This window comes from Nyctereutes procyonoides, unplaced genomic scaffold, assembly GCF_905146905.1.
Source record: "Nyctereutes procyonoides isolate TBG_1078 unplaced genomic scaffold, NYPRO_anot_genome, whole genome shotgun sequence".
Lineage (NCBI taxonomy): Eukaryota > Metazoa > Chordata > Mammalia > Carnivora > Canidae > Nyctereutes > Nyctereutes procyonoides.
In genome coordinates this window covers 36,251,858-36,277,494 of record NW_026575024.1, presented here as the reverse complement: position 1 = coordinate 36,277,494, position 25,637 = coordinate 36,251,858, and the positions used below count along the sequence as shown (strand labels likewise).

Below are 25,637 nucleotides of genomic sequence, written 5' to 3'. Positions count from 1 at the left end.
GGGCCCGAGGGGCCCGAGGGGACTCCTGGCATCTACAGGGCGCCGCGCGTCCCTGAGCAGCGGGCCCTGGCGAGGTCCTCGCCGCACCCTGCCCGCCTTCCCGCCCGGCCCGGAGCTCCCGAACGCGGGGGTCCGCGCTGGGCCCCGGGACGCCCACGCCCACGCCCACGCCCACGCCGTCCCGCGGGTCCCCGAGCCCCCGGCCCCTTCCAAGTTCCTCCCAGAACCCCCCTCCCCAGCAACCAGAGGGGAGGGGCGTGTCTTCGCCTGGCACGCCCCCTCATGAATATTAATAGGCGCGCATGCGCCCGTCCGGCGCGCTGGGTAGAGGTGGCCAGCCCGGGCCGCGGCTCCCAGACGGGCTCTCCGAGTCCCTCTCCGAGAGCCGAGCGGGCACGCGTCATTGTGTTACCTGCGGCCGGCCCGCGAACTGGGCTCGGGCTTTTTTTTTTTTTTTTTTCCTCCCTCCCCTCCCTCTCTTCTTTCTAAGCAGCTGATCTGAAAGGGAATAAAAGGCTGCACATAATCATAATAATAAAAGAAGGGGAGCGCGAGAGAAGGAAAGAAAGCCGGGAGGTGGAAGAGGAGGGGGAGCGCCTCAAAGAAGCGATCAGAATAATAAAAGGAGGCCGGGCCCTTTGCCTTCTGGAACGCGCCGCTCTTGAAAGGGCTTTTGAAAAGTGGTGTTGTTTTCCAGTCGTGCATGCTCCAATCGGCGGAGTATATTAGAGCCGGGACGCGGCGGCCGCAGGGGCAGCGGCGGCGGCAGCGCAGCACCGGCGGCAGCACCGGCCGGAGCACCAGCGAGAGCAGCAGCAGCAGCAGCAGCCGCGGCAGCGGCGTCCCGAGTGCCCGCGGCGCGCGGCGCAGCGATGCGGTCCCCACGGACGCGCGACCGGCCCGGGCGCCCCCTGAGCCTCCTGCTCGCCCTGCTCTGCGCCCTGCGAGCCAAGGTAGGAGCCTGCCGGGCCTCGCTCCCGGCCCGCCCTCTGCTTTCCCTCGCAGCTCCCTGGACGCCTGCGGTTGAGCGCCTCGAGCGGGCGCGGGAGCCCTCGGGCGCCCCGCTCCCCGGCCGGGTCCCCCGCGCCCGAGAGGCTGCACCCGGGCTGGGAAGTCCCAGACCTCCTACGTGTCCCCCCCCCCACCCTCCGGGCGGGGCAGGGGGCTGCGTTCTCTCCGCTCTTGTCCCCCGGGAGCTCTCGTCGGATTTCTCCGGCACTCGTGCATTTTATGCTCGGGAATCTCGTTGAGTCCTTGCACTCGGTTTTGCAGAATTATTTTCACTTGGCGCCGGGGGCCCGCCGGGGCGGGCGGGGAGGGAGTCGCCACTTCCACCCTCGGAGAAAGCCACTTTCCCCCGCGCTGACCTCCCTCCCCCCCTCCCCCCCTCCCCCCTCGCCGGCAGGTGTGCGGCGCCTCGGGCCAGTTCGAGCTGGAGATCCTGTCCATGCAGAACGTGAACGGGGAGCTGCAGAACGGGCACTGCTGCGGCGGCGTCCGGAGCCCGGGGGACCGCAAGTGCTCTCACGACGAGTGTGACACGTACTTCAAAGTGTGCCTCAAGGAGTACCAGTTCCGCGTCACGGCCGGGGGGCCCTGCAGCTTCGGGTCGGGTTCCACTCCAGTCCTCGGGGGCAACACCTTCAACCTCAAGGCCAGTCGTGGCAGCGAACGCAACCGCATCGTGCTGCCTTTCAGTTTCGCCTGGCCGGTGAGTGCGCGCCGCGGGGAGGGCGGCCCGCCGGGGTCCGAGCCCGCGCCGGCGGAGCCCCCCGGCCTTGGCGGGGGCACCCGAAGGGTCTGGGCTGGAGCCTCCGCGCTAGCTGGGAAAGCCTTGCCGGGTGCGGCGTGAGGCAGCTGCGACTCCGGTTACGGTCTCCGCGGGCCCCGTCTCGGCGGCCTCTTGCCGAGCGCACGGCAGTGGGGAGCCCACGGGGGCTCGTGGGGCGAAGCTCCCAGGGAGGCGGGCTTAGGAAACCTGCATCTAGAAGGCCCCAGAGCGACCCTCCCGCCCCACCCCCGCCCCACCCCCACCCCACCCGAGCTGGGCGTCTTTATGGACGGTCTCTTTGCTTAACGAATTAAACCTGATGCGCCGTGGAAGGCGACGCGCAGTTCTGGCCTTCGAAGCCGTCCAAATGGTCACTCCCCCCTTTCTCGTGAGCTGCCGCGAGGGCGGGGGTGCCCTTCCTGGAGGGCGTGGGGCAGCCGGTTTCCCGCTGCTCCCCGGGAGACTTTGGGGCGTGCGGGGACGCGCTCCGGGCTGGACGTGAGGGTGCGGGGGCGGCCGCCGCCGGGAGGTGGGGTGGGGGTTGTCTCCGGGCCGTGGCTGGAGCCCGGAGCCCGAGAGCCCCCGCCCCCTGCCGGCCCCTTCCTGCCCTCGCCCCCGCGCGGCGTGGCCCTTGTGGCCTCACTTCCAGCGGTTCCCGGGCTCTGGAACCAGCTGTGTTTGCAAACTTCCCCGGGAAGGGCGGGGGTGCGCCCTCGTCCGGCGGGCTCCGGCCCCCGCTAGCCTCCGGGGGCGTGTCAAGGCCTGGAAGGGGCGGCCCGCGGGAGGCGGCTGCGGAGAGCGCAAGCGCTCGGACCCCTGCCCCGGGCGCCGCTCGAGGCCCCGGGCCCGGCCGGCCCGCCCTGCCACCAGGCCCTTGCAACATCCCAAACTGGGTAGAAGGAAGATGGGTGTGATTGCAGAAGCGGAGGAAAGGGGAAAATGCTGGTGCCCTCTGCTCCGCTCCTGCCGTCCAGGAGGCGTGGCTCATCGCCAGGACTGGGGCTTGGCCGGGCCTGTGCGGCGACGGTGGGCGGTGAGGGGGGAGGGGGGCTCCGTGCCCGGGGGAATACTCTCCGCCACGTGCTCTGATGGGGCGCGCTCTGCTGCCTCCTATCCGCGGGCTGGGGCTGTGATTCGCAGGGCCGGGAGGAGGGGGGGGGGGAGAGTGCCTCGGTGTGGGCGGGGGAGGGGGGGGCACGTGTGAGTGTGTGTGTGTGTCTTGGGGTAGCTCTCGAGCCTCGCATTGACTGGAGCTGGCGTTATAAAGTGCCCTCTGCCATGGGTGAGATAAGACAGTTATCGGAAACATGCCATTAAAAGGGACTTATAAAAACCCATGGTATGTAGAGTTCTGAGAATGGAGGGCTGCGTCTGTTGTGAGATTTCCATTTTACAAAGACTGTTTATCTTGTTTGTTAATCCCCTACTAGGGAGAACTTTAAAGAGGCTGGCCACTTTGTAATCTGCCTGTGCCCAAGTTAACTGTGAACACTGCCCGCCCTTGAACTTGTGTTTAGAGTTTAGGGGGGAAGGGGCCTGCAGGTGGTTCCACCCTCCTGAGGATCAGTCCGGAGCCCCTTGCTTTTCACAAGACCATAAAAGGAATCTTATTAGTGATGTGGAAAAGCTGCAGGCCTGGCTGAGGCTCACTTTGGAGAGTAGGGTCAGAGGATGGCTTGGATGAGAACAGGGAGCCTTGCTCACCAGACTGGCCCCGGAAAAGTGACCCAGAAGGTGTGTCCGTCCCTATCTAGGACTCTGCCAAATGTCAAATGGGGAATGGGCAGAAGCGGTGTGTGGGGCAGGGAGACGATTGATTGCTGGTGCTCTTCTGTGGTTTCAGGGCCCACGGGTCACCAACCATGAAATAGACTCTCGGCTTTTCTAGAATAGGGAGGACTGCTGGGGCTACACAGAGTGTAGTTCTTTTGAAGTTGGGCCAAATGCATGTATCACTCATAAATGAGTCTCCACCCTGCCCCCCTAAAAGACCTGCTGTGAAACATAAGCTTTGCTTCCCAAGAGAAAGTGAAGTTTAGGTGTATTATTGTTTTAGTTTATTTTCCCGAGTGTGGTTAGAGAAACACCACAGTCTGTAACTTTAAAGAATGATTCCAGGGTGAATGTTAACCTGAAGTGAAAGCACTTACTTAGGTAGGTATTGAAGAACATAGAACAGTCTCATTCAGTTTGGCAATAAAATATTAATAAGCATGTCTATTTAAAACTGACTTTCTTAAATAGGTAATGACTGAACTTGGTAACAGAATTCAAGATGGGAAGGTGATACATTTTTTTTTTTTTTAAATCAAACCACTTGGGACTTCCATTGGAGGCCCTGGCCCTTAAGCAGTCACAATTACCCTTAGCATGGGTCTTCCCAAATGTGCTGACAGTGGAAGAGCTGTGGTTCAGAGGGCACGGTAGAAGGTCAGTTTAGAAGGTGGTGTAATTCATGTCTTTTGTTTGGAATTATGACTGTAGTCAAACAACTGTTCGTGTTATAGAGAGGAAGAAGAGGAAATGAGTGGTCACATTTGAAATCTAGTCCACATTCCAGTGTCCATGTGGGGAGCTCTGTAGAGGTGGGTCTGCCTGTTGGATTGTATCTGATCAATGTGCCACTGGTTGTCTGCTGCCCCTGTTCCGGGCTTGTGGTTCTCATTGGTGGCTTCTAATCCCCAAACCAGGGCTGTTCACAGGGTCTTAACTGGAAGTAACTGGCCTGATTGATGACCCTCCAATCAGACGCACCCAGTGATAAGAACATATGTTATGCGAGGTAATTGAGCTCAACGGGAAGTGATTTGAGAATAACCATTTATAAATCATTGAAATGGTTAAGTTGTACCTCTCAAAATTAGTGCTAACTCCCCATAGTACGTGCTTATTGAAAATCCATTCATGCAGTTACCACTACCCAGCCCCCAAAGCTTTTTAGGAACTCCAGGACCCCAGTTCCTGAACTGATGCTTTGCGGACGCTGCAGTGAAATGAATCTAGAGAAACTTGGGGTGGGGTGGAGGTAGTTGACTATCAGGTCTTTTGGCATCCTATTTAAAGGCCATTGACAGTGATAAAAGGCTTGCTGGGAGCAGCTGATTTTTTTTTTTCCCAGGAAAATCCAATGAAGTGTCTTTCTTACAGAGGGATGCCAACTTTGGCCCCTTTCACACTTAGGGCCTGATTGAGCAACTGCGCGGGGGGGGGGGGGGGGGGGGGAATTTGAGGAAATCCGATGCCACTAGGTTCATCACAGAATATAATTGACATGTCCTTGCCTTTATGCCCTCTGCTGTGTTTCTGGGTCCCTGTGCTTCTGTTAGGTGCGGTGTGGACACATGGATGGGGTTCCCCTCTGAACTGGCTCCTTTCTGCAGCCAGTATGTACAACCCATGTGGTCATCATGCATGCAGACAACCGCACACAGGAGTTTAAGTGCTTAGAGCACAGGCCTTTTCTCATGTGGAGAAAACCTCTTCTGCTCTCAGACCCCTGTGTCAAATGAAAGTGATGAAATGACACATCTGCGTTGCAAAAACCAGGCTTGGGGGGAAAGGGGACCTGTGCTTACTTGGTGCTAAGTGTCTGTAGGATGGCTGCTCCCCACATGAAATCCCTGTTCAGATTACTTGGTTTCTAATTTTTTCTTCTCCTCAAGGTGTAAACCTGTGCTTTCTTCCTCCTTGTCTTGTTTCTTAGCAACTTAACCCTCCAGTACTTACATGAGTTTGTAACCCACCAACTCCACACCCATAATTCTTCAGGAACTTCAGACATTTGTAGACAACGGTGAAGCTTTTGGCATCGAGGCAGTAGGGGTAAGAAGGAGTGGCAGCCACTTAAACAGGCATGTCACTTCCCTGAAAACCAATGATCTGAATACTGCCTACAACCTTTACATCAAGGAGCAGGAAGGGGTCCCTTGGTAGAAGGCATGTGGAAAGTTTCGCATGGATGAAAAGTGTTGTTCCTGAAAAACATGCAGCCAAGGCAACAAAGGAGTCTTCGTGTTCCTGATCTGAAAGCAGGAAAGCAAGCAGAGGTCTTGGCTGGATTCATAGCAACCACCAGTCCATTCTAAAGGCCCAGAACTTGGTTCCAGTGTCAGGCTTGCCATGTAGGAATGCGTCCTCTCTGGAGGTGCACACAGTTAGCATGGTGGTCCTTAAGGCAAATATTCCCAAGAGTTCCCCCTTGGTTAACTTCTATAAGTGTGTTCCTTCTGAGAGAAGTGGCACATGGCTCGAGCTTTTAAATACACTTAAAAAAAAAATAGAACAAAATAAACGTAACCTACTTTTCAACTTCAGGAAGATGTATTAGGATGCATGAGAAGTGATGACTCTTGGGTTTCCTAGAACGGTGGCAGAGGTAGAACCGGGTTCTGCATTCAGAAGTGTTCCACCTTTATCTTGGCTCGCGGTGCTGGGTGGCCGTGTGGTGATTTCCTTGCTGGTTTCTGGTCACTGCGTGGACTGCCCTGCCCTGTGGTGACGTTTGTCACTGGTGCAGCGCATGTTCAGGGAAGAAATTCTGCGATGTGGCTCCCAGTGGCTAAAGTGGTACATAAATAGTCAAACATTCAGAGTCCTCCACCAGCTCAGCCCAGTTTTTCTACACTTTTGGTAAATAAGTAGAAAGGCTTCTTGTTCAGGCTTGCTCTGTGTGAACCGGACGGTTGTGCTTGGCTGGCTTCTCGGTATTCTATCTATTAACCTCGCCACCCTTTTGTAACTGGTGCATTTAATTATCAGTGGGATGCTTTTCAAACAGGTAAGGGTAATGATGGGAAAGGCGGTGGGGGCATCTCATTGAGAGTCTCCAATCTGGATGTGAGCTTTGGGGCCCACTTGGTGAGTCTTTGAGGTGGGCTTTCATGAGAAAATCACCCTTTGTAACCAGATCGGACTCTATTGATGTCAGCCTGAGACTAAATTGCAGTCCACGGCCGAAGTCCTGTCAGCTCGGATGCCGTGGGGCAGTTGTCCTTTCTTCAGGCCTCCCCTGGCCACGACCTGGTGACACGTGAATTGTTCGTGCGAGCGTGCGTGTGCCCACACATGCGATCGCTGAAGCCTTTCATATGTTTGTGACTGGAATATTTTATACCGTGGCCACCCAGACGCAGGCAGGACAATAGTGTGGCCGAATTGACTGAAATGAGGATTACAGCGAATAATGCCGCCTCTCCAAAAATACTGCCAATACAGGGCCCGCGACAGGAAGCGACAGTTGAGTCAGCAGAGCACAGGGCCCCGGACAAACCCCGGGCCGACCGCCTCGCACAGTGGCCCCCTGGGCACGTCGGGCATCCCCGGGGTCTGTGCTCCTCGGCCGCCCCGTCGCGGCGGCCTGGGGTTTCGGACGCCGCACGTGTGCCGCTTGGATGGCGGTTTGTTTGGGTCCGTCAGCTTGGCAGGCGTGGAAGCGGCCTCTTCTCCGGGCTTGGTTTGGCTGCCACTGTTGCCAGGAAAAGGAAGCTCCCAGCTGCCAACACAATTACCTTTGTTTCTTACATCCCCCTTCTTAATGTGGCAATTAAGTGCTTACCACTGCGCGCGGTGCCAAGGTAACCACGGTGGAGTCGCCTGGGCGCAGGACGCGGCCGCCCGCAGCCTCCGCGCCCGGGGTGCTGGGAGGCCCCGGGCGCCCCGGGGGCCTTGGGGTTTGGAGGCCGGACCCTCCTCCCCGGAGCTCCTTCCGAGAGCTGCCCGTTCCTCTTTCCTGCTGCGCGGGAATGGGAACCAGCTGCTGTGGCCAGATCTCCCTGGGCCTGGAGGTGGGAAGGGAGGCCCAAACCCACACTGAAGTAGCTTCCCATCTACCCATCCCTCCTGCTCTGCCCCCAGGCTATCATTCTGGGAGAGATTTAAGAAAAGAAAAAAAAAATAGGTGACTCTTCTTCTAGTCTTACTTTTGTAGTCTGAGACCAAGAAAGATCCAGGTATTTGCTGGTTCTGTTGCACGTGGGTGGTATTTTTGTATGAACTTGTTAAGTTGGACACTTGCCCATCATCTGGCCGGGCACCCCCTTTCCAAGCCCTTAAGAGGGTGCCCAGGGACTTGGCCTCCGCTGGGGGACAGATTGGCAGTGACAAATTGGGGGTGACGTGATCAGAGCAGATTGCGTCCAATTTTTGGCCTGATACTGGCCTAACATGATGACACAAAGTGTGCGGTCTGGACCTCCGAGTATGGATATATATTCTGGGATGTACAGAGGTCAAGCGTGGGCCTGGGAAAAATTAAAGTTCCTAGCAACTAATAATCATTACCAAATTATCTTGATTGTTGATCTATAGTGTGGGGATGGAGTGGGAGGGAAGAGGGCCTCCTAATAGGGGCCTTGGAGGGAATCCTTTCTTCTGAAGGCTGGGTGGGAGGAATCCTCCTGCCCCAGGAGGTGAGGCCCAGAACCATCAGCACTTCTCAGAAACCAGGGCCAGAGACGATCCAGGGCTTTTTATTTCTTTTGTTTATTTTTTTTGACAAGGCCTTGTTGTCAGCACTGTAGCCCCAGCCCTCACCCCGTGTCCGTCTCTGAGAAGGCAGTTCACGGAAGATTAGGACACTTGGCGTCCCGAGCTCTGTGCTGCTGTGTCCCTCTCTTCCCTCGAGGTTGGGCAGTGTTGGCCAGCACCTCCTGAGGTCTTCCCGGCAATGGTGGAGATGAACCTGGTACACAGCTTGCTCTTCCTGGTTCTTTTGCAAGAACTGAGGGATGCCACCTTCTCTGAGCATCAAGCAGAGTTAATACTGTCATGCCAGCTCAGTCCAGGCACGCCTTCTCCTCCTGTGGGGTTTGTGGGTATTACGTGTTTAGTGCTTGTGCAAGTCTGTCAGAACCGCGGGTATCGATGCATTTAATCAGAGGATTAATTACAATACGTGAATGTATAGAACGTGGGTCTCGACGTGGCCAGCCAGCGATGGGCTTCATTATACAGAATCAGCCCCGCATCTGGCCTCATTTGGACTTGGTTCTCACCTCCAATCCGTAGAGAAATGTAATTTCTTGCTGCTCTCAGGGAAGAGTCCTATAATTTGTTGTTAAGTCCCGGGAAATTTAGTGGCTGTAAACAAGGTGTAACTTTTACTAATAAAATATTAACGATGACAACAATGACTTGGGACCCATGGCCACCAAACAGGAGAGGGCTGGGTATGTGCCCTGGCTTGCCTGGTTTTGCTTGCTCTTCTGAGCATTTTCCCACAGTTATCAGTGAACGAAATGGAATCCTACTCTGCTTTGAGTATGAAACATATTTCGGCTGAATTCCAAGGCAGGGCCTATCACAAGATATTTTTATATTCAGAGACAACATGCTGTGTCTCTGTGTGAGCCATAAGCTTGCCTGGAGTTATGAATGAAGCTCCTTTTTCTTTCTTTTGCTCCATGTTTGCCTTCACCTTGTAGGTCTGCCTCTTCTTGGTGACTGTGCTTCTGGCCACACGGTGTTCTTTGAGCTCCGTGCGCCACTGTGTCCAGTGCGTTGGTATCTGACAGCGACCATGCAGGGATACAGAGGAGGAAGGCCTCATGGGCCTTTTCTCCCCACCCCCCTCAGATATATTTCTCCAGCACCAAGATAGCAGGTTTATTTAAACTGTGTTTTGTGAGACTGACCTCATTCTAAATTACAAGTGAAGATTTGAGTAAAAGCGGGAATTTGCTAATGGCTTGGATCTGGGGGGGGGGGTGTGGAATTCTGAGATAAGCCTGGAAGATAAAAGGTGCCTTCAGTATAATAGCTGGCATCCTGCCAGTGTCCAGGGAATTTGTTTAGTTGGTGGACTCTGATTATTCCTGGAATGTTAGATCTTATTGACAGATAAGTCCATCAATAGCTATAACCCGTGGGGGTGTGGTGGTTTCTCCCTTTTTGTGCTTTCACCCCCAGAGTCTGGCCCCCAAGCACCCCAAGTTAGGTCGCAGCCTTTGTCCTGGTCTCTTTGCACCTACCCCCCCTCCTGCTTCCTAGAGTCACCTGATACTTGTGGGAGCCGAGATGGTCTCACAGACAGGGCTTTCAAAGGGGTTCTGGAAAGGAAAGGGGGCCTCCCCAGGGGCTGCCCCACCAGGGCCCAAAGTGGAACCTTAGCAATACTCAGCCCTCCTCACTGGATGCCCTCCCCCCGTCCCCATGCAAATACCTGGTTAGGTTAGCTTAGAAGAAATTCTTTGTGTGTATTTCTCATGCACTAGAGTTAAGGTCTGGAAAGTTTTGGAAAACTGTACTGTGTTCACATATAGGGAGGTGGTACTTCCTGATGATGACTTTGGGCAGTTTGCACAGCTGACAGTGACCAATCGTGGTGGGCCCCTGCCAGGGGGAAGGAGTCAACCTGGGGATGGGCACCAAGGAGGGGCGTTGGGGGATCTCTGCTCCACAGCAAACAAGAGTTTTCATTTTGGCTTTATGGTTCTGTTCGGTGGAGTATGTGAGGGAGCGCGAGCAAGTGTGACATGTGGGAGCTGACTCTTATTTCTGAATACTAAGTGGTGGTTTTTCTCTGTTGCAGAGGTCCTACACTTTGCTGGTGGAAGCGTGGGATTCCAGTAATGACACTCTCCGTAAGTATCACAGCAACGGGCTTTCCTCCAGGTGTGCCTTTCTGGGTGCTTGGGGCACAGTAGTGTTGGGCTGGATCTGTCCCCCGAGTGCTGCAGAGGGCTTGTCCTACACTCCCTGCTGTCTGCCCCCATCCTGTGCCCACCCCACCATCCCCAGGGTGAACTCCCTGGAGTCTCTTCCATAACTTCCCCTAGAATGTGTCCACTTGGAACATTAAGTGGCCAGGACAGATTCCCAGTTACCTCAGTCCCTGAATATGAGACCTAGATTACTTGGTGAGATCTTAATGGTTTTACAACTTTATTTTTTTTTAAGATTTTATTTATTTATGAGAGAGAGAGAGCGAGAGAGAGGCAGAGACATAGGCAGAGGGAGAAGCAGGCTGCATGCAGGAGCCCGACATGGGACTCGATCCCAGATCCCAGGATCGTGCCCTGAGCTGAAGGCAGAACCGCTGAGCCACCAGGCGTCCCAGTTTTACAACTTTAAAACTGTGCAGACGGCTAAAGGATCAAAGTAGTGACTTTTTAAAAGTCCATTTAAACTTTAAGTTGAGCGTTTAATCTCTCATCAGAAAGATAAAGCCTGCAAAGGTGGCGCTGAGCTCTAAGTCTGAAGACCTTGACTTTCACTTGGTGGGCAGGTGAGCCTCTAGCGGCTCAGGGTTTCTTTCCCACACTGTGCGTGACAGACCTTTCACTGAAGCGGAATCCCAGAGCCTCACCGGCACCGCAGCTGCCTGTCCCCTTCTGAAAGATGACGGCTTCAAGGGCAGGTTGCTTTTCAGAGCTGCGAGGTGGGGAGGTCACAGGGGTTGTGTCTGGAAGTGGCAGCAGCCTGGCTTCTATGGTGTAGTCTTGCTCTTTAACTTAAAAATGTTTTCCCTCCCTCGCTGAAACTCTGCACTTCCTTTTTTGCTAGCAAGATCTGGAGGGTTGTCCTGGGAAAACTTGATTCATGCTGAAATCCCTTGGTCTGCATAGGGGGAGGGTGATCCAACTCTGTCTTTGCCCTCCACCCTCTGAATGTCTCCTCCCTTTTTCCGTACCTCACTGACCCTTTCTGGTTTTGGCTACTGATAACATCTCCCCTCATTTCCTCACCACGCCATTTTCTTTTAGGCACATCTGAGGACGCTGAATGCCCAGAGTGGACGTGGTGAGGGCTTGGCACTGGTGAGGAAGGCTAATTTGGGCTGTGTCTGGCTCATCGGCTCTGCCCCCCAGCCCCCCACCTCCCTACCCTCCGCCCGGGGCCGCATAATTACTGCTAAGCCCTGTAGTGTTGAAGGTTCCAGGCAATTTGGGTCACTCCTCTTGCTCTGATATCCGATGCCCAGATCTGTGGACTCTCTGAGGGCCACCCCGTCCTGCTGTGGTGTGGTGGCAGAGGAGGGTGGTAACCAGCCTCAGTTGTGGCCCATGCCTGTCAGGGTCATTAGACACCTTTTCCTTCTCCTCCCTCATGGGCCACAAACATTGGGGATTGTGTGAGAGTTGTGTCACTGTGAACTGGTTACCATGGTAACTAAGCTTTGGGAAGATGGGGAGGGGGCAGTTAGACACTTCAGATATTCTGGTGCAGATGTGATCTTCTCCTTCCCTTCCCTGTTAGATGTTAAAACAATCTGGTAGAGTGAAGATCCTCCAGATTGATTCTGACTCATGGCAGGAGCTGGTTCAGGACACCTATTAGGGTGTGCAGCACAGTTAGTGTCTGTAGGGCCCTTCTTGGGCCTTCCGTCACCCCACAGGTCAGCTAGCTGCGCCCCTGGGAAGCTGGTGACCATCCAGAGCTGCCCGCGGTTGTTTCCATTTCAGAGTAACCCTGTTTTGGGGTTCTGAGGCCCCTCCTCGCTGAGGAGGGGGTAAAGAAATCCCCGGAAGGGCACAAGGAAGACTTGAGGTAGGGAGAAAGAGCTTTCAGACCTCTACTCTTGAAGACAGGAGTTGCCACAAAGCCCTGAAATGCCTACTGCAGGTCGCTGAAACTCACCGTGTGAGCCCCAAAGAGGAGGAAGTGGTTTATACACTTGTTTATTCAGCCTCTCTCTTTACAGCACTTCCAAGGGATCTTGAATTCACGTTCAGAACCATATTTGGCATCTTCTCTCTCCAAATTAGATCCTGCCTAGGGCCCTTCATGGATGACTGGCACCAGCATTTCAACACCTAGTACCATGAGCCAGAAATCTGGAAGACACCCTGTAGTACTTCCCTTTCTCTTTGCATCCATATCTAATCCACCTCCAGGTTCTGAAAATCTTATCTCTAATGCTTCACTGGAATCCTGCCGCCTCCCGCATGTCCCCTGCTGGTTGGTCCAAGTCACCATCTGCTAACACCTGAACCCCTATGGTAGTGGCTGAATTGGCCCATCCATATGTACTCTGGTCCACCACCAGTGCTTTGTCCATCCTCTTGCCATCCTGGTCTTTCCAGAGCATTTCCCTTTTTTCATTTAAAATGATTGACCTACAATATCCTCTGTTTCTGGTTTACATCTTGATTCGATTTGATTGTCCTCTTCACTAAGAGCCACTTGGTGGCTTCCTGTTGCTCTTGGGATAGCTCTCTGGCCCTAAAGGCCTTGTACAGCTGTTTTGTTTCCTTGCTAGCTCCTAACTCCATCCTACATGCTGCATTGTCCTCTACCACATCCAAATCCTCATCCTGTTCCACCAGTCCCCATTCTGTCCTCAAATGCATCATCACCTTCTGTCCTGCTGCAGGGCCCTTGCACATGCTATTTGCACTGCCTGGAATGTTTTGCTTATTACTCTTTACCCTCTGCCCCTCCCATGGGGCAGTACTCCATGAGGACAAAACCTAAGGATGTGTAGCAACCCAGATGGAGTTGGCTGCTCTTTGGGGGCCAAACAAGTTGCCAAAATTCTGGCTTCATATGAGAGGCAGAACCCTGAGTTTTAGGACAGAGGGTTCCGTCTCACCTAGGCTCTGTAGAGAGATTGGACCCGACGAAGCCCAGGTACTGTTTGAGTGTTAGACTGTTGCTTAAAGCCTGGCCCTCCTGGCATTAGTCCTCTTGAGACCATTTCTCTTCTCTTTCAGAACTATATAAGACCCACATTTTTCTTTTCTCCCCCAGTGCAAACGGTTTCAGTTTATGGCACTGCTCAGTAGATCAAATAAGCGTTAGTCCAGGTTTTCCTTCTAGCTTAGGCACCTTGACTAAGCTCCTGTCCTAGGTTTGTGGGTGGGCGTGGCCTCAAGGTTATGCTCAGACTCTGCCTTATTACCTCTGCCTTGGCCTGCGAGGCTGTTGTGGGGGCTACGTGCTCCATCTTCACACAGCTGAAGATCACAGGAGGGTCTGCTAACATCCTCTTCCGGTCATAGAGCTGGACCCCCAGGTGAAATACCCCCTGGATACACCTCTATGCCCCAAGCTGAGAGGAAGTGCAATTCAGGTGGCGGCAGCTTGGAAGAAGCTGGTAGCAGAGTTGATGTCTACAACCAGATACCAGAAAGTCTGTCCTGCACCCATGACGACTCCCCCCCACCCCACCCCACCCCCCCACCCCCAGCTGCTAGGAGGAACCTGCCACACAGGTGTGAGGCTGGTTCTATGGATCTGTTAGCCATGGTGAGGATTCCAGAATAATAGTTTTCACATTTTCTAGACCTAGGTGGAAAGCCAACTGAACTGTTGAAAATGACCTGTCAGCCTGTGCCTTTAGGATTACCCTAGACTCTTGTCTGAACTGTTTGTTGTTACCTGCCCAAGAGATGCTGGAGGCCTTTTGAGCCGTGTGTTTAAATAAATCCCGTATTAAGATCTCATAATCACATGGTAATAGCTCGCTACACTTTTTAATTGAACCAGCAGAGCAAACACACAGTTAATGGAGGGACGTTTTTGTCATTCCTTGACCTGTGTTATTTGTAAGACTTCATGTTAGTAAAGCGTTATCTGCAGGTGGTTCTGTGTGTGCTGGGGTGTAAGTCTACAGCTATGTGGGCTTGTTCGACGCTTGTCCTGCCCACACGACAGTTAAACCCAGAGGGTGAATGCTGGGGCGAAGCTGGAACTCGTGTGGATGGAGCCCCTCAGGAGCTCCTCCTCCCCTGGTCACTTGTTGGCTTTGCATAATCTTGTAGATGAGCACAGGCCCTGGTCCTAGAAAAACAGGGGTGTGGGTGGGTAAGGATCACAGACATTGTGAGTAGGTCCTAACACAGTCTCCCGAAGGTGGCCTTGCCCTTGACAAGGCAGCGAAGGCTTGGTGCTGGCAGGTTTGAGAAAACAAACACCACATCAGGCTGTGGTGCTGACTTACTGCCTTGTTTCCCTTTCCCGTCCCTCCCCTGGACTCCTGGCACCTGGCGGTTGGATTTATTTTTGAACCTGTCTCTTCTCTCAGACTAGATTATAAGTGACCTCAGGGCAGGGACCACTTCTTACTCCTCTTGAGTGAGAGCTGGCTGCTTGAGCTCTGGGCGTGTTCATTTTCAATAGGCACCTTTTAAAGAGCATGACTTGGCTCTGAAAACCCCTAGTCTACCTGTCCCTAAACTGGGGTGTGTTACTTTCCCCTCTGCCTTCTGGGCAAAGGTGAAAGGTGAGTCACATCAAGTTCGTGGTACAAGTGCCAGCTGAAAAGGTGGCAAAGTTTATAAATTTTTAAAAAACTAAAACTCCACCCTTGGCTTCCAGGGAGGAGTTTAGAAGTAGACCAAGTCTTTCTAGAGCAAGACCCAAAACTCTAAAACCAGAAGAGGAGGATTGCTAACCTTTACCTGGAATGAGGTGCTTTCTCTAATATGTAAAGAGCTTTTGCAAATTGGTGTGGCCAGCAACGCACTAGAGCACTTGGCAAAGGAGAGAAACAGGTTACAGTTCACAGGAACAGATGCAGATGGCTTTGTAACCACGTGGAAGGCTGCTCACCATCACTTAATTAAATGCTAATTAAAGTAAGAGATACGTCTTTACCTATCAGGCAAAGATCAGAAAGTTTGGTAACCTATACTGTGCTGGCATCGCCGTCGGGAAAGCCAGTTTCCTGGGCGGGTGGCAGGACAGGCTGACAGGCCTTTGTTCGCGGTCGTCTGTGGATGGATGTGGGTTGGGTGCACTGTCCCAGCGCTTCCCTTTCTAGGAGGTCTCTTTTTTTTTTTTAATTTTTTAAATTTATTTATGATAGAGAGAGAGAGAGAGATGAGAGAGAGAGAGAGAGAGAGAGAGGCAGAGAGACATAGGCAGATGGAGAAGCAGGCTCCATGCACCGGGAACCCGACGTGGGATTCGATCCCGGGTCTCCAGGATCGCGCCCTGGGCCAAAGGCAGGCGCTAAACCGCTGCGCCACCCAGGGATCCCTCTAGGAGGTCTCTTACACTAGAACCACGCACATGGGCAGTCGGTTCAAGGATGTTCATTATGGCTTTGCTCACTTGTAAAAGGTCAAAATAGCCTAAGTGCACATATGTCAGGAACTAGGTGAACGCGTTTCACTGTATTCCCAGACAGGGAAATACTACACAGCCATTTAAAAGGGTAACTAGGGCAGCCCCCGGTGGCTCAGCGGTTTAGCGCCACCTGCAGCCCAGGGCCTGATCCTGGAGACCCGGGATCGAGTCCCACGTCGGGTTCCCCGCATGGAGCCTGCTTCTCCTTCTGCCTGTGTCTCTGCCTCCCTCTCCCTCTCTGTGCCTCTCATGAATGAATAAATAAAACATTTAAAAAAATAAAAGGGTAAGTAAACGTAAAGGTGGCTGCCTCTGGGGAGGGGGACAGACTTTTCACTTTTCTGCCTGTTTGTAGTGTTTGAATTTTGTACTATGTGCGTTTGTTTTCATTGTTAAAAATAGGCAAAATGGTCAGGGGGAGAAGCTTCTGGTGCAAATGTTAATGCAAATCAATACTTTTTTTTTTTCTTTTTTTGTTTTGTCTCTAGAGCCTGACAGCATTATTGAAAAGGCCTCTCACTCAGGCATGATCAACCCCAGCAGGCAGTGGCAGACACTGAAGCAGAACACAGGGGTTGCCCACTTTGAGTATCAGATCCGTGTCACCTGTGATGACTATTACTATGGCTTTGGCTGCAACAAGTTCTGCCGACCCAGAGATGACTTCTTTGGACACTATGCCTGTGACCAGAATGGCAACAAAACTTGCATGGAGGGCTGGATGGGCCCAGAATGTAACAAAGGTGTGTGGGCAGGCGTGTCCTGGGTGGGTTAACCAGCTCTGAGTGGCTGACACTGTTGGTGTCAGGTTCTCTCCCCACCCCCACCCAGTCAAGTGGCTATCTCACATGGGGGGATATTTGGGCTGTTTTCTAGGCCTGAAGCACAAAGATGCTGAAGATGCTGTTGGTACTCCCCTTTCCCCCAGCTGCTGAGTGTTGGCTGCTAACGGCTCACAGCTGTTCCTTCTCTAGAGCCTTGTCCTTGGCCAAACAGCCACTCCATGCCTCTTCCCTCCAGCTCACAGTCTGAAAATGACTAGATGGGGGTACAAAGGCCAGCCACCACCCCCACCACTCCCCACCCCCCACCCCCCGTTGGCCTTGCACTCTGTGCTACAGTTCACACGCCAGGGCTTCCCCTGGGATCACGTTAAAGCCAGATTCCAGCTGAGACCTCTGCTTGGCTCCTTCCCCACCCCATCTGCTGCCTTCAACTCCTTTCTCCTGTACCCAAACCCCTGTCTCAGGCTCTGCTTCTAAGGAACCTGACCTAAAGCAGATGCCAAATGGGACAGGGTTAGCTCAGTGCCTGAATATGTGATCCTGCAGCAAATGACAGCCCCTAGTTCACGGCCATCTGCTGGCAAGCTTTTACGAGGTGTTTTCGGGGGCTGTGGTGTTGAGGGGGATGGGGTGAGTGGTGAACCAGAGCTTTAACACTTGCATAGAGTCGAACCCATCACCGCAGCATAAGCTCTCAGATGTGCTGTCTGTTGTCCCAGCCTTCTCCTGGGATTCAGGGAGTTAACTGCATAGTCACAGATGTTCACAGAATTATCTGTGCTTTGTACCTTTACAAAGCTTCTAATTCATAGCAAGTGGGTAATTCTAGTTGACCAGTGTAGGCCCTCACGAACATTAGTGTACTCTGCTTATTTCACCTAATTTGGTAAATTCTTTCAAGATACACTCAAATTTAGAAAGGGAGGTTTTGAATTGACTGAAGGGCAAGACACAGAGGAATTTGCAGGTCTCCTGAGCTTTTCTTAAATCACTAGAGTTTTAAAGGGATGGCATTTCCGGGATCCAAATGAAAGAATTGGCAAACGTACTTAAAGTAGTTGGTGTTCTGAAAATAAGTAATGATTACTGGGATACCATGTTGAGTATTTTTTTTTTTATTATCTGTTAGTTTTTTTTTTTTTTTTTTTTTTTTTTTTTTATGAAAGGAAAAAGAATTCCTTTGCAAGGATACTTTGCAAAAGTACCACCAGATCTGGCCTCTGGATTAGCCTGCCAAATGAGGCCTGCCTCATTGGCTTTGTTAGTCCCATGGGATTTTTGAGACATTGGGCTTTATAGGGGGTGGGGATGAGGGGGTTAAGGATGCTGGGGCTCATCTTGAATGTGCCCTCATGGGACAGGGTGGTGAGATGAGGAAGGATCACAGCTTCTGTTCTTTTGGAGAGGGTGGGAATTGACAGGGAGCTTGCTAGCTATTGTGGAGAGCCTCAGGATGAAGATCCCCCTCCCCCATTTAGTCCCTGAGTAATATCATGTTTTGAAGAGCTGCTAGCATGGCCTTGAAGTTTAAAGCTGGATTTGCTATTTGGGCACCTCCCATCTTCCTTCCCTTACAGTGGACTTGACATGAGATCTCTTAAAGTCATGGCTTTTGTAGGCTTAATGTACTGGGCCATTCTCGTGGTGGTGGTGGTGGTGGTGGTGGTGCAAGAAACCGTGTGCTTGACTCATCTTTGTGTGTGTTTTGTTGTTGTTGTTTTTATAGCTATTTGCCGACAGGGCTGTAGTCCCAAGCATGGATCTTGCAAACTCCCAGGTGACTGCAGGTAAATGACTAAACTTTTTTTTTTTTTAATCCTTTAATGCAAGAGGGGGGCTGAATTTATTGTGAACATGCCTCTTTTCCTTTGGAGGACAAGAAAGCTAAAAAAAAAAATCCAAATAGGCACATCCGAAGCTTATTAAATTATACCAGCTGTCTGGTGGAATGTGCACACTTCTCTCTTGGAAGGAAAAAAAAAAAACTCTTATGGGCATAGTCGGTGACTTCATGTATTAACTGTTCTGTAAATTGATAACACGTTTTTATAATCTTCCCCTTAGAGTGCTAATGGATGAGATGGAGGGATGTGGGTTTCTTTGAGTCTGTCTCCTCCCCCAACCTGGTTTTCGGTCTCCCAACCCTCCCCCACTTTTCCCATCACTAGGGGACAGCCGAGCATTCTTTAGAATGGGATTAGTACAATCTCCTGGCCCCTTTGCAGGCGGGAGCCGGGCCCGGTGCTGAGAGGTTAATGGCTGCGCTGGAATCTTGTCAGTTGAGCCTGATGAATGTAGACTTTTGCTGCTGGCCTTTGAAGTCTGTTCTTTTATGGTCCCGGACAATGCAGAAGCCAAACAGAGACCCACCCCAACTGCTTCATGATTACAGTTTTTGGAACCTTCTTGAAATGTACATTATGCCAATTTGGGAAGGACTTGTTTCAGGAAATGGTGTTGGTGCCTGTGACATTCTGACACAGTCTCACTTGCCTCCCCCTCCTCTCAGATCTGAAGGATTAGCAGATTTAGTGACACTGAGCGGATCCTTGGGGCCCAGCAGTTTTCCCCCAGGAGCTACCCTGGGTTGAGCCCAGGGAGGCAAACGAAACACACTAAACCAGCACATCTCAAGTGGACTCTCTCTCTTCCACCGCTCTCGTTACCATGCGGGGTCTGATCCCATAGGTCTGGGGGGACCTGAATGTGCATTTCCAATAAGTGGCCCGTCCCCCCGCCTGGTGATGCCCATGTCGCTGGCAGGACCATACTTTGAGAATCACTGCCCCAAACCTCAGTGTTCACGTCAGCAGTTCCCCGAATGAACTGGGGACTTGGACATGCAGATTCCCGGGTGCTGCACCGCACCCACTGAATCCCAGGCCAGGGTTCGGCCCAGGAATCTGCATCTTGACGAAGCCCACCGAGCGATCTTGCTGTTCTCTGTGTTTGGGGGACTGCCACTTTGCAGGGAATTCTCTGGTCTTTACTTTGCGGCCCGGCCGGCGCACGTCTCTTCCCCTCCTCTGCAGCGGGGAGCACTGCTCTGAGGCTTGATGCCAAAGTGAGAACTGAGGCAGCTGGAAGCAAACTCAGACCAGGTTGACCCGGCATTGTCTCTTCCTCCATGTCAGAGAGGTTTATTTTTCTGGAAGGCCATGGGTGTTGGCATGCTAAGCCCCGTTGGTGGCAGCTGAGCATTGGAGTTGACAGCATTGCTGTCAAAGTGTGAGCAGGGATCCACCTACCTTCGCCCCTCTTAAGGGTGTTCTAGAGAAAGTCAGATGAGCAGCGCTGCTCGCGACTCTGGGCCTGCTCTGCTCAGATGAGTGTCGGGAGGCCTGCCGCTGCGATTTCGGATTTTTGCTACTGTCATCAGAACGCTGCGCAGGGGAGGGCCCTCCCAGCCAGAACAACAGGCTTTGTTTCCAGAACGGAGCCCTTTCTCTTTCGAAGTCTCCCCTCCCACTCCCTGCCCAGACATGCACCGGTGCCTTTATTTACTTAAGGTGTGACTTTCCCACACGTCATTTGCATAGTCTCCCAGCCTGTCCTGTTCTGCCTACCTTGAAAGAAAATCAAAACAGAACCTTCTAGCGAGGAAGCTCAGGTTGTGTCCTGCTCCAGAAATAGTTGAATGGCCAGTTACCTGTAAGTTGTCCTATGGATTATGTATTACAGAGGTGGTGTTTTTTTGTTGTTTGGTTTGTTTTTGCTGCTTTTTTTTTTTTTTGTTTTTAATCCCCACATGAGAAAACTTCACTGGTTTTGTTGTTCCCAAGTAGACTCAGATTCCTTTTCCTGGGTGCACATGCTTGCTTTATTGCAAGCCTGCCAATAATATCAAACTTAATGATGAATCATTGTAGGAGGAAAGTCACTTCAAATTCTCATGAGAACCTTAATCATGTATTATTAAACTGGGATAACTTTGTAGATGCCTCTTTTAGGGTCAGTATTTTTATTTGTTTTCTTTTGAAGTCATCCATGGCCTCTTGTGGTTTCTTCTTTATGCTTGGGGATCCAGCTCTCGTTAATTAAGAGGTGAGGTCGGGTCCTCAGCTGCCTCTTCTTGCTTTTATTAGGCAAAGTGAAGAGGTGTCGCCATCCATATTTTGGAAGGAAGAGAAGACAGTAAGAATACTGCTATTTCCGAATCAGTTTCCTCTTAATAGCTTTCAAGCTAAGATGATCTTTTACTGAATGAAACGCCCTCCCCCAACTCCCACTAACTTGAGTGTCCCACTTTAAAAAAAAAAAATTCTACCAGATTTATTTATTTTTTTTCTTACTGCTCTGAATGGTCACGGTCATTTAGACTGCTGTTCTGTTATACACAAAGCCAAACCCTCTGATTAATTTTAAACCACGCATTCTGGTGGTTCTTTGAATTGGGGTGTGGATGGCTTGTTTGTGGAAGTTAGGAAGTGGTTAGTCAGTGTTCTCAGGGGTTAAGTTGACTCTTGGCCGTGGGTGATTAGCTATTAGCTGGATCCCTATAATTTTCCCATGATAAGGATTTGCTAGCCTGCCTCCGGCTCTCTGGAAACGGAAAGCCTTTCCTTCTTGGGGGTGCTTGTTTTCCAGAGTTACAGCTGAGTGGCTGGGGGTGGGGGAGGGCGCTGGTCCTTCTTACTGTGGCTTTTCCCAGGTCCAGTTCCATGCTCGCCCCACCTTCTCTGGGCTTTCTCCTGTTTACTAAAGCTTGAGTTTTAAGAGGGCAGTTAAAGTTTCTGAGGGCTTAAAACTTGAGGGGAGAGTGACTGAGACCCTGCCCTCTCTCCCACCCCAGGTGAAGGTTTATGTTGGTGTTTCTGTTTGGGGATCAAAGGCACCGTTTGGCCTCTAAAGAGTCCGATTAATGAGACGCTTATGAAGGAAACTTGACTCTGTTTCCCAATACTAGATAAACTGAGTTGACCTCTTCCTCCCTCCCCCCCCAAGTGAGAAATCACTATAAAATGAATTAGCTTAAGCAGCCCCGGTAGTGGGCCATAAATTATCTATGGGATTGGTTCCAAGTGCTGCGGCTCCGCTAGCTCCCCTGCAGAAGTGGGTTCCGAGCTCTTTGCCTCCTCTTGGCCAGAGGAGGGTGCCCCCCCCCCCTTTGATTTCCTAAAGCCTCACAGGGAGGTGGCTTCCTGCCTCACTGGGTGTCTTGTTGCGTTTTTGTGCACTGGTGACTTGCTGTTTAGACAAAGAACCAGGCCTCCGTGGCAAAGTGGCCGGCAGTGCCATGCTTGCGACGACTTTCCCATGGCTATTGTCACCCGAGAGTCCTTCCTGTGCCTCTGTAGCCGCTCGCTGGGGCCCTGAGCTGACTTATTCCACGCCCCCACCCTCGCGCAGCCCTGTGAGCCTGAGAAGAGAGTGGCTTTGTGAGGCCAGCCCCCGCCGGCCTCTCCCCAGACAGCCCTGCCTTTGTCGGCAGCCGCCTGGGAGGGGACTGGGAGGGGACCTCGGCCCAAGTACCGAAAATGTTTGTTTAGACGGAGCCCCCGCACAAGCCTTCCGTGCAAGTCCACTGTCCTGTCACCAAAAATGAAGCAAGACAGGAAAGGCCTGGACTTCTTAGCCTTGCACTTAAATGGTGCAGATCGCCCCGAATGTTCTGAGGACTAAAGGGGGGGTGTGTGTGCTGTCCGTCCCCAGGTGCCAGTATGGCTGGCAAGGCCTGTACTGCGACAAGTGCATCCCGCACCCCGGGTGTGTCCATGGCACCTGTAACGAGCCCTGGCAGTGCCTCTGCGAGACCAACTGGGGCGGCCAGCTCTGCGACAAAGGTAGGCTCCTCGGGGATGGGCCCCTGGGGCGGGGCGGGGGCCTCGGGGTTCACGGGAGGAGTTAAGGAGTGTGCGGCCGCTGTCGCAGGGTCTTTACTTTTATTTATTTTATTTTTATTTCTAGGGACTTAATTCTGAATGTGTTCGAATTTGCCTTTAAGGCCGTGGCTTGGGGTCTTTTTTTCTGGTTTTAGTTTTTAAAGAGGAGCGGTGGGGGTTGGGGCCGCCGCTAGAAACGTGGCGGCTGAGCAGCGCGGACGCCGCCTGCGGGCCGCTGACCCGTGCGGTCTCTCTGGCAGATCTCAACTACTGCGGGACTCACCAGCCCTGCCTCAACGGGGGGACCTGCAGCAACACGGGCCCCGACAAGTACCAGTGCTCCTGCCCCGAGGGCTACTCGGGACCCAACTGTGAGATCGGTAAGCGGTCCGGGTGGAACGAGAGCCCTCGGCTTAAATTTTTTTTTTTTTTTTTTGTACTCTGAGTTTACCAGAAAAATAACAATACCCTTAAGGCCTCCTAAAAAGACGAAAATATCCTCCAAAGTGAAGACCTGTTACCCCAGCGGTTCTGTGGGTCCCCCCTAAACTTCCTTCAGGCGGCGCGAGCGTCCCCGGTGATGCTGCCCCCACGGGGGGCGTGACCCCGGCTCTGAGCCGCCCTGGAGTGTGGCCGGGGACGCTTAGGGCGAAAGCCGGCTTCCTGCCTTCCCTGGACACAGCGGGCCTATAGCCCGGGCTTGCTTTCGCTTGTCCGAGGCGAGCTTGAGCTGCGGCCCAGGCGTGGGACTGGCTGCGGGGGGAGAGGACGTAGGTCGAAACAAGCGGGTGCCCCTTGCTCACTGCCCTCCGGGTTTCGCAGCGGAGCACGCCTGCCTGTCCGACCCCTGCCACAACAGAGGCAGCTGCAGGGAGACCTCGCTGGGCTTCGAGTGTGAGTGCTCTCCGGGCTGGACGGGCCCCACGTGTTCCACAAGTAAGTCTGGGGTTGGGCCCGTGTCTCTTCCAGAGGATCACTGCATTGAGGTGGGGCTTGGGGGCAGGTACCTGGGCCTGGTTTGGGGGTCAGGTCTCAGTGAGGAGTCTTGTCTCGGTGGGAGGGGGGAGGTGCCATCAGCAGTCTGATGAGGAGTCTGGCTTGGGCTTCCAGCCCTTGCACCCGAAGTCTCTGGGCACCCTCCTCCTACCAAGCCAAGTTTGCATGGTGTGGCTGCTACCAGAAGGGACTTCTCCGCGGGATACCCCCGTCCTTTGTGAGTGCTCCCTGGAGCTCTGCTGCCTCCAAATCAAGTCCTAGCTCTTCTCCTTGGAGCCATGGAGAGGCTGCCGGCAAGGGAGGTAGCCACTCCTCAATTTGGTCATGGGTGGAGGGTGGCCCCAAAAGAGAGACCCAGGCTACAGAGTGGTCATGGCTCTGAGGCCTGGCTGCACATCAGAACCCCCAAAGTGCTGGACAGTGCAGATGAGGGGGTCCTCACAATTCCCCTCAGGACTGGGGAGTCCACATTCTTTCACGAGCACCTGGGTCTCTCAGGTGCAACCTGGCCTAAGAACCACTGTCGTCAGCACCCTGAAAGTAGAGCATGCCTGGTTAAGAATGTGGGTTCTGGGGTTGGGTCACAGGGGCTGGCACCCTGGTCCCACCTGCCTCTTGTAGGACCACTCGTTACCTCTCTGTGCCCTGTTGAACCGGGACAGTGGCAATGCCCGTCTCTTAGGGTTGTGTAGAATCAATGAGCAGATCACAAGAGAGCCTGGTACTTCCTAAGTGGGCAGCAGAGGAAGAGGCCACTAGAGACAAGTGCAGAAGTGGGATGTGGGGCCCCCAGCTATGTGGTTTTGGGAAAACTGAGAAAATTAGAAGAATGGAGTTTTCTACCAGAAAAGAGTTAGTTTTCCTTACCTCTTCTTAGCTACCTCTGAGCCATGCTGAAACTTCTCTTTAAAAATAAAGAGTAGGTAGGGTGCCCAGGTGGCTCAGTCAGCTTTTGGCTCGGGTCTTGATCCTGGAGTTCCAGGATCAGCTGCATCGGGCTCCCCGCTCTGCGGGGAGTCTGCTTCTCCCTCTACTCCTAAACACCCTCCTCCCATGCACTTTCTCTCTCAAATAAATAAAATCTTTAAAAATAGAGAGTAGACAGAGCCAGAGGTCCCATGTTACCAGTGTGGTGATGCTCTTGGGGATCCAGCTGGCTTTTCCTGCTGCTTAGATGGGGGATTAAATGAACTGGGGCAGTGGAGGATTTAAAGCTAAAATCAGGCCTTATCGTCATAGCAGTCACTTAGAGCAGGTGTCTGGCTCTTAAGTGAAGGCCCCTCATGTGAGGGTTGGCATTAAATTATCTAATTGTCAAACGGACTGAGATTAAATTGCCAACCCGCTTCCCTTTTGTCCAACAGACATTGATGACTGTTCTCCAAATAACTGTTCCCACGGGGGCACCTGCCAGGACTTGGTTAATGGATTCAAGTGCGTGTGCCCACCCCAGTGGACTGGCAAAACGTGCCAGTTAGGTAAGGAAGTTTGGGCACCCAGGTTGGCCCTTATGGATCCGAGTTGTTACTGGAGATGAGCCTGTGGCTAGTGGTGTGAGTTTGCACACCATCATACTAAAAAGTAATTTATTGTCAGGAGTCCAGCGGGCCTGGGAGAGGGTACTTGAATGCTAATGGCCTAGCTCTTTAGGCCCTGTGGGAAAGTCGTGGGATTCCTTGAACCATGTCAATCGCCTGTCCGAGGAGTGTTCAGCTGGGTTCCACGGGGATGGTCTCATGAGGAATGAGCTGTCTGCATTCTTCCTGCCACATTTAAATCCCAGCAACTAGGCTGCGCCGCGCTCGCACAGCAATGCCTGGTGGCGTTTTGCTCTCCTGTTGGGGGCCAGTTGTTAACCACCAGCCAGAAAGTTATCAATTAGCATTCCTTATTGGGTAATGGCTAGGGAGAGGGATCAGCTGTTCCAAATAGTGGGAACCTAGTCTCTGATTTAGTGAGGTTATTAAAACGTCTCCTAGTTCAGACTAACTATTGATAGGGTGTGTTTGGGCGGGGGTGGGGGAGTGGGGGTAAATCTCCCATTTCTCAATGCCCCTCCACATTTTCTTTCAGATGCAAATGAATGTGAGGCCAAACCTTGTGTAAATGCCAAATCCTGTAAGAACCTGATTGCGAGCTACTACTGTGATTGCCTCCCTGGCTGGACGGGTCAGAATTGTGACATAAGTGAGTCCCTTTGTTTCGATTTTGATTTTTGTTGAGACTTGGGTATTAAAGGCTTTCCTCAGCCTC

General features: G+C 52.7%; 1 protein-coding gene across 1 annotated transcript in view; it reads left to right on the top strand.

Annotated features, from left to right (window-relative positions):
• The first annotated feature begins 475 nt into the window (after window positions 1-475).
• The window catches only part of JAG1 (jagged canonical Notch ligand 1), a 36,381-nt gene continuing 11,219 nt past the window's right edge, over window positions 476-25,637 (top strand). Inside the window, exons 1-10 of the mRNA XM_055346029.1 lie at window positions 476-953; window positions 1,406-1,711; window positions 10,299-10,350; window positions 16,270-16,524; window positions 18,293-18,353; window positions 22,219-22,349; window positions 22,649-22,768; window positions 23,211-23,324; window positions 24,749-24,862; window positions 25,458-25,571. Of these exons, the coding sequence (XP_055202004.1) occupies window positions 873-953; window positions 1,406-1,711; window positions 10,299-10,350; window positions 16,270-16,524; window positions 18,293-18,353; window positions 22,219-22,349; window positions 22,649-22,768; window positions 23,211-23,324; window positions 24,749-24,862; window positions 25,458-25,571 (1,348 nt within the window). The 5' untranslated portion in view covers window positions 476-872. The remainder of the gene's footprint in view (window positions 954-1,405; window positions 1,712-10,298; window positions 10,351-16,269; window positions 16,525-18,292; window positions 18,354-22,218; window positions 22,350-22,648; window positions 22,769-23,210; window positions 23,325-24,748; window positions 24,863-25,457; window positions 25,572-25,637) is intronic.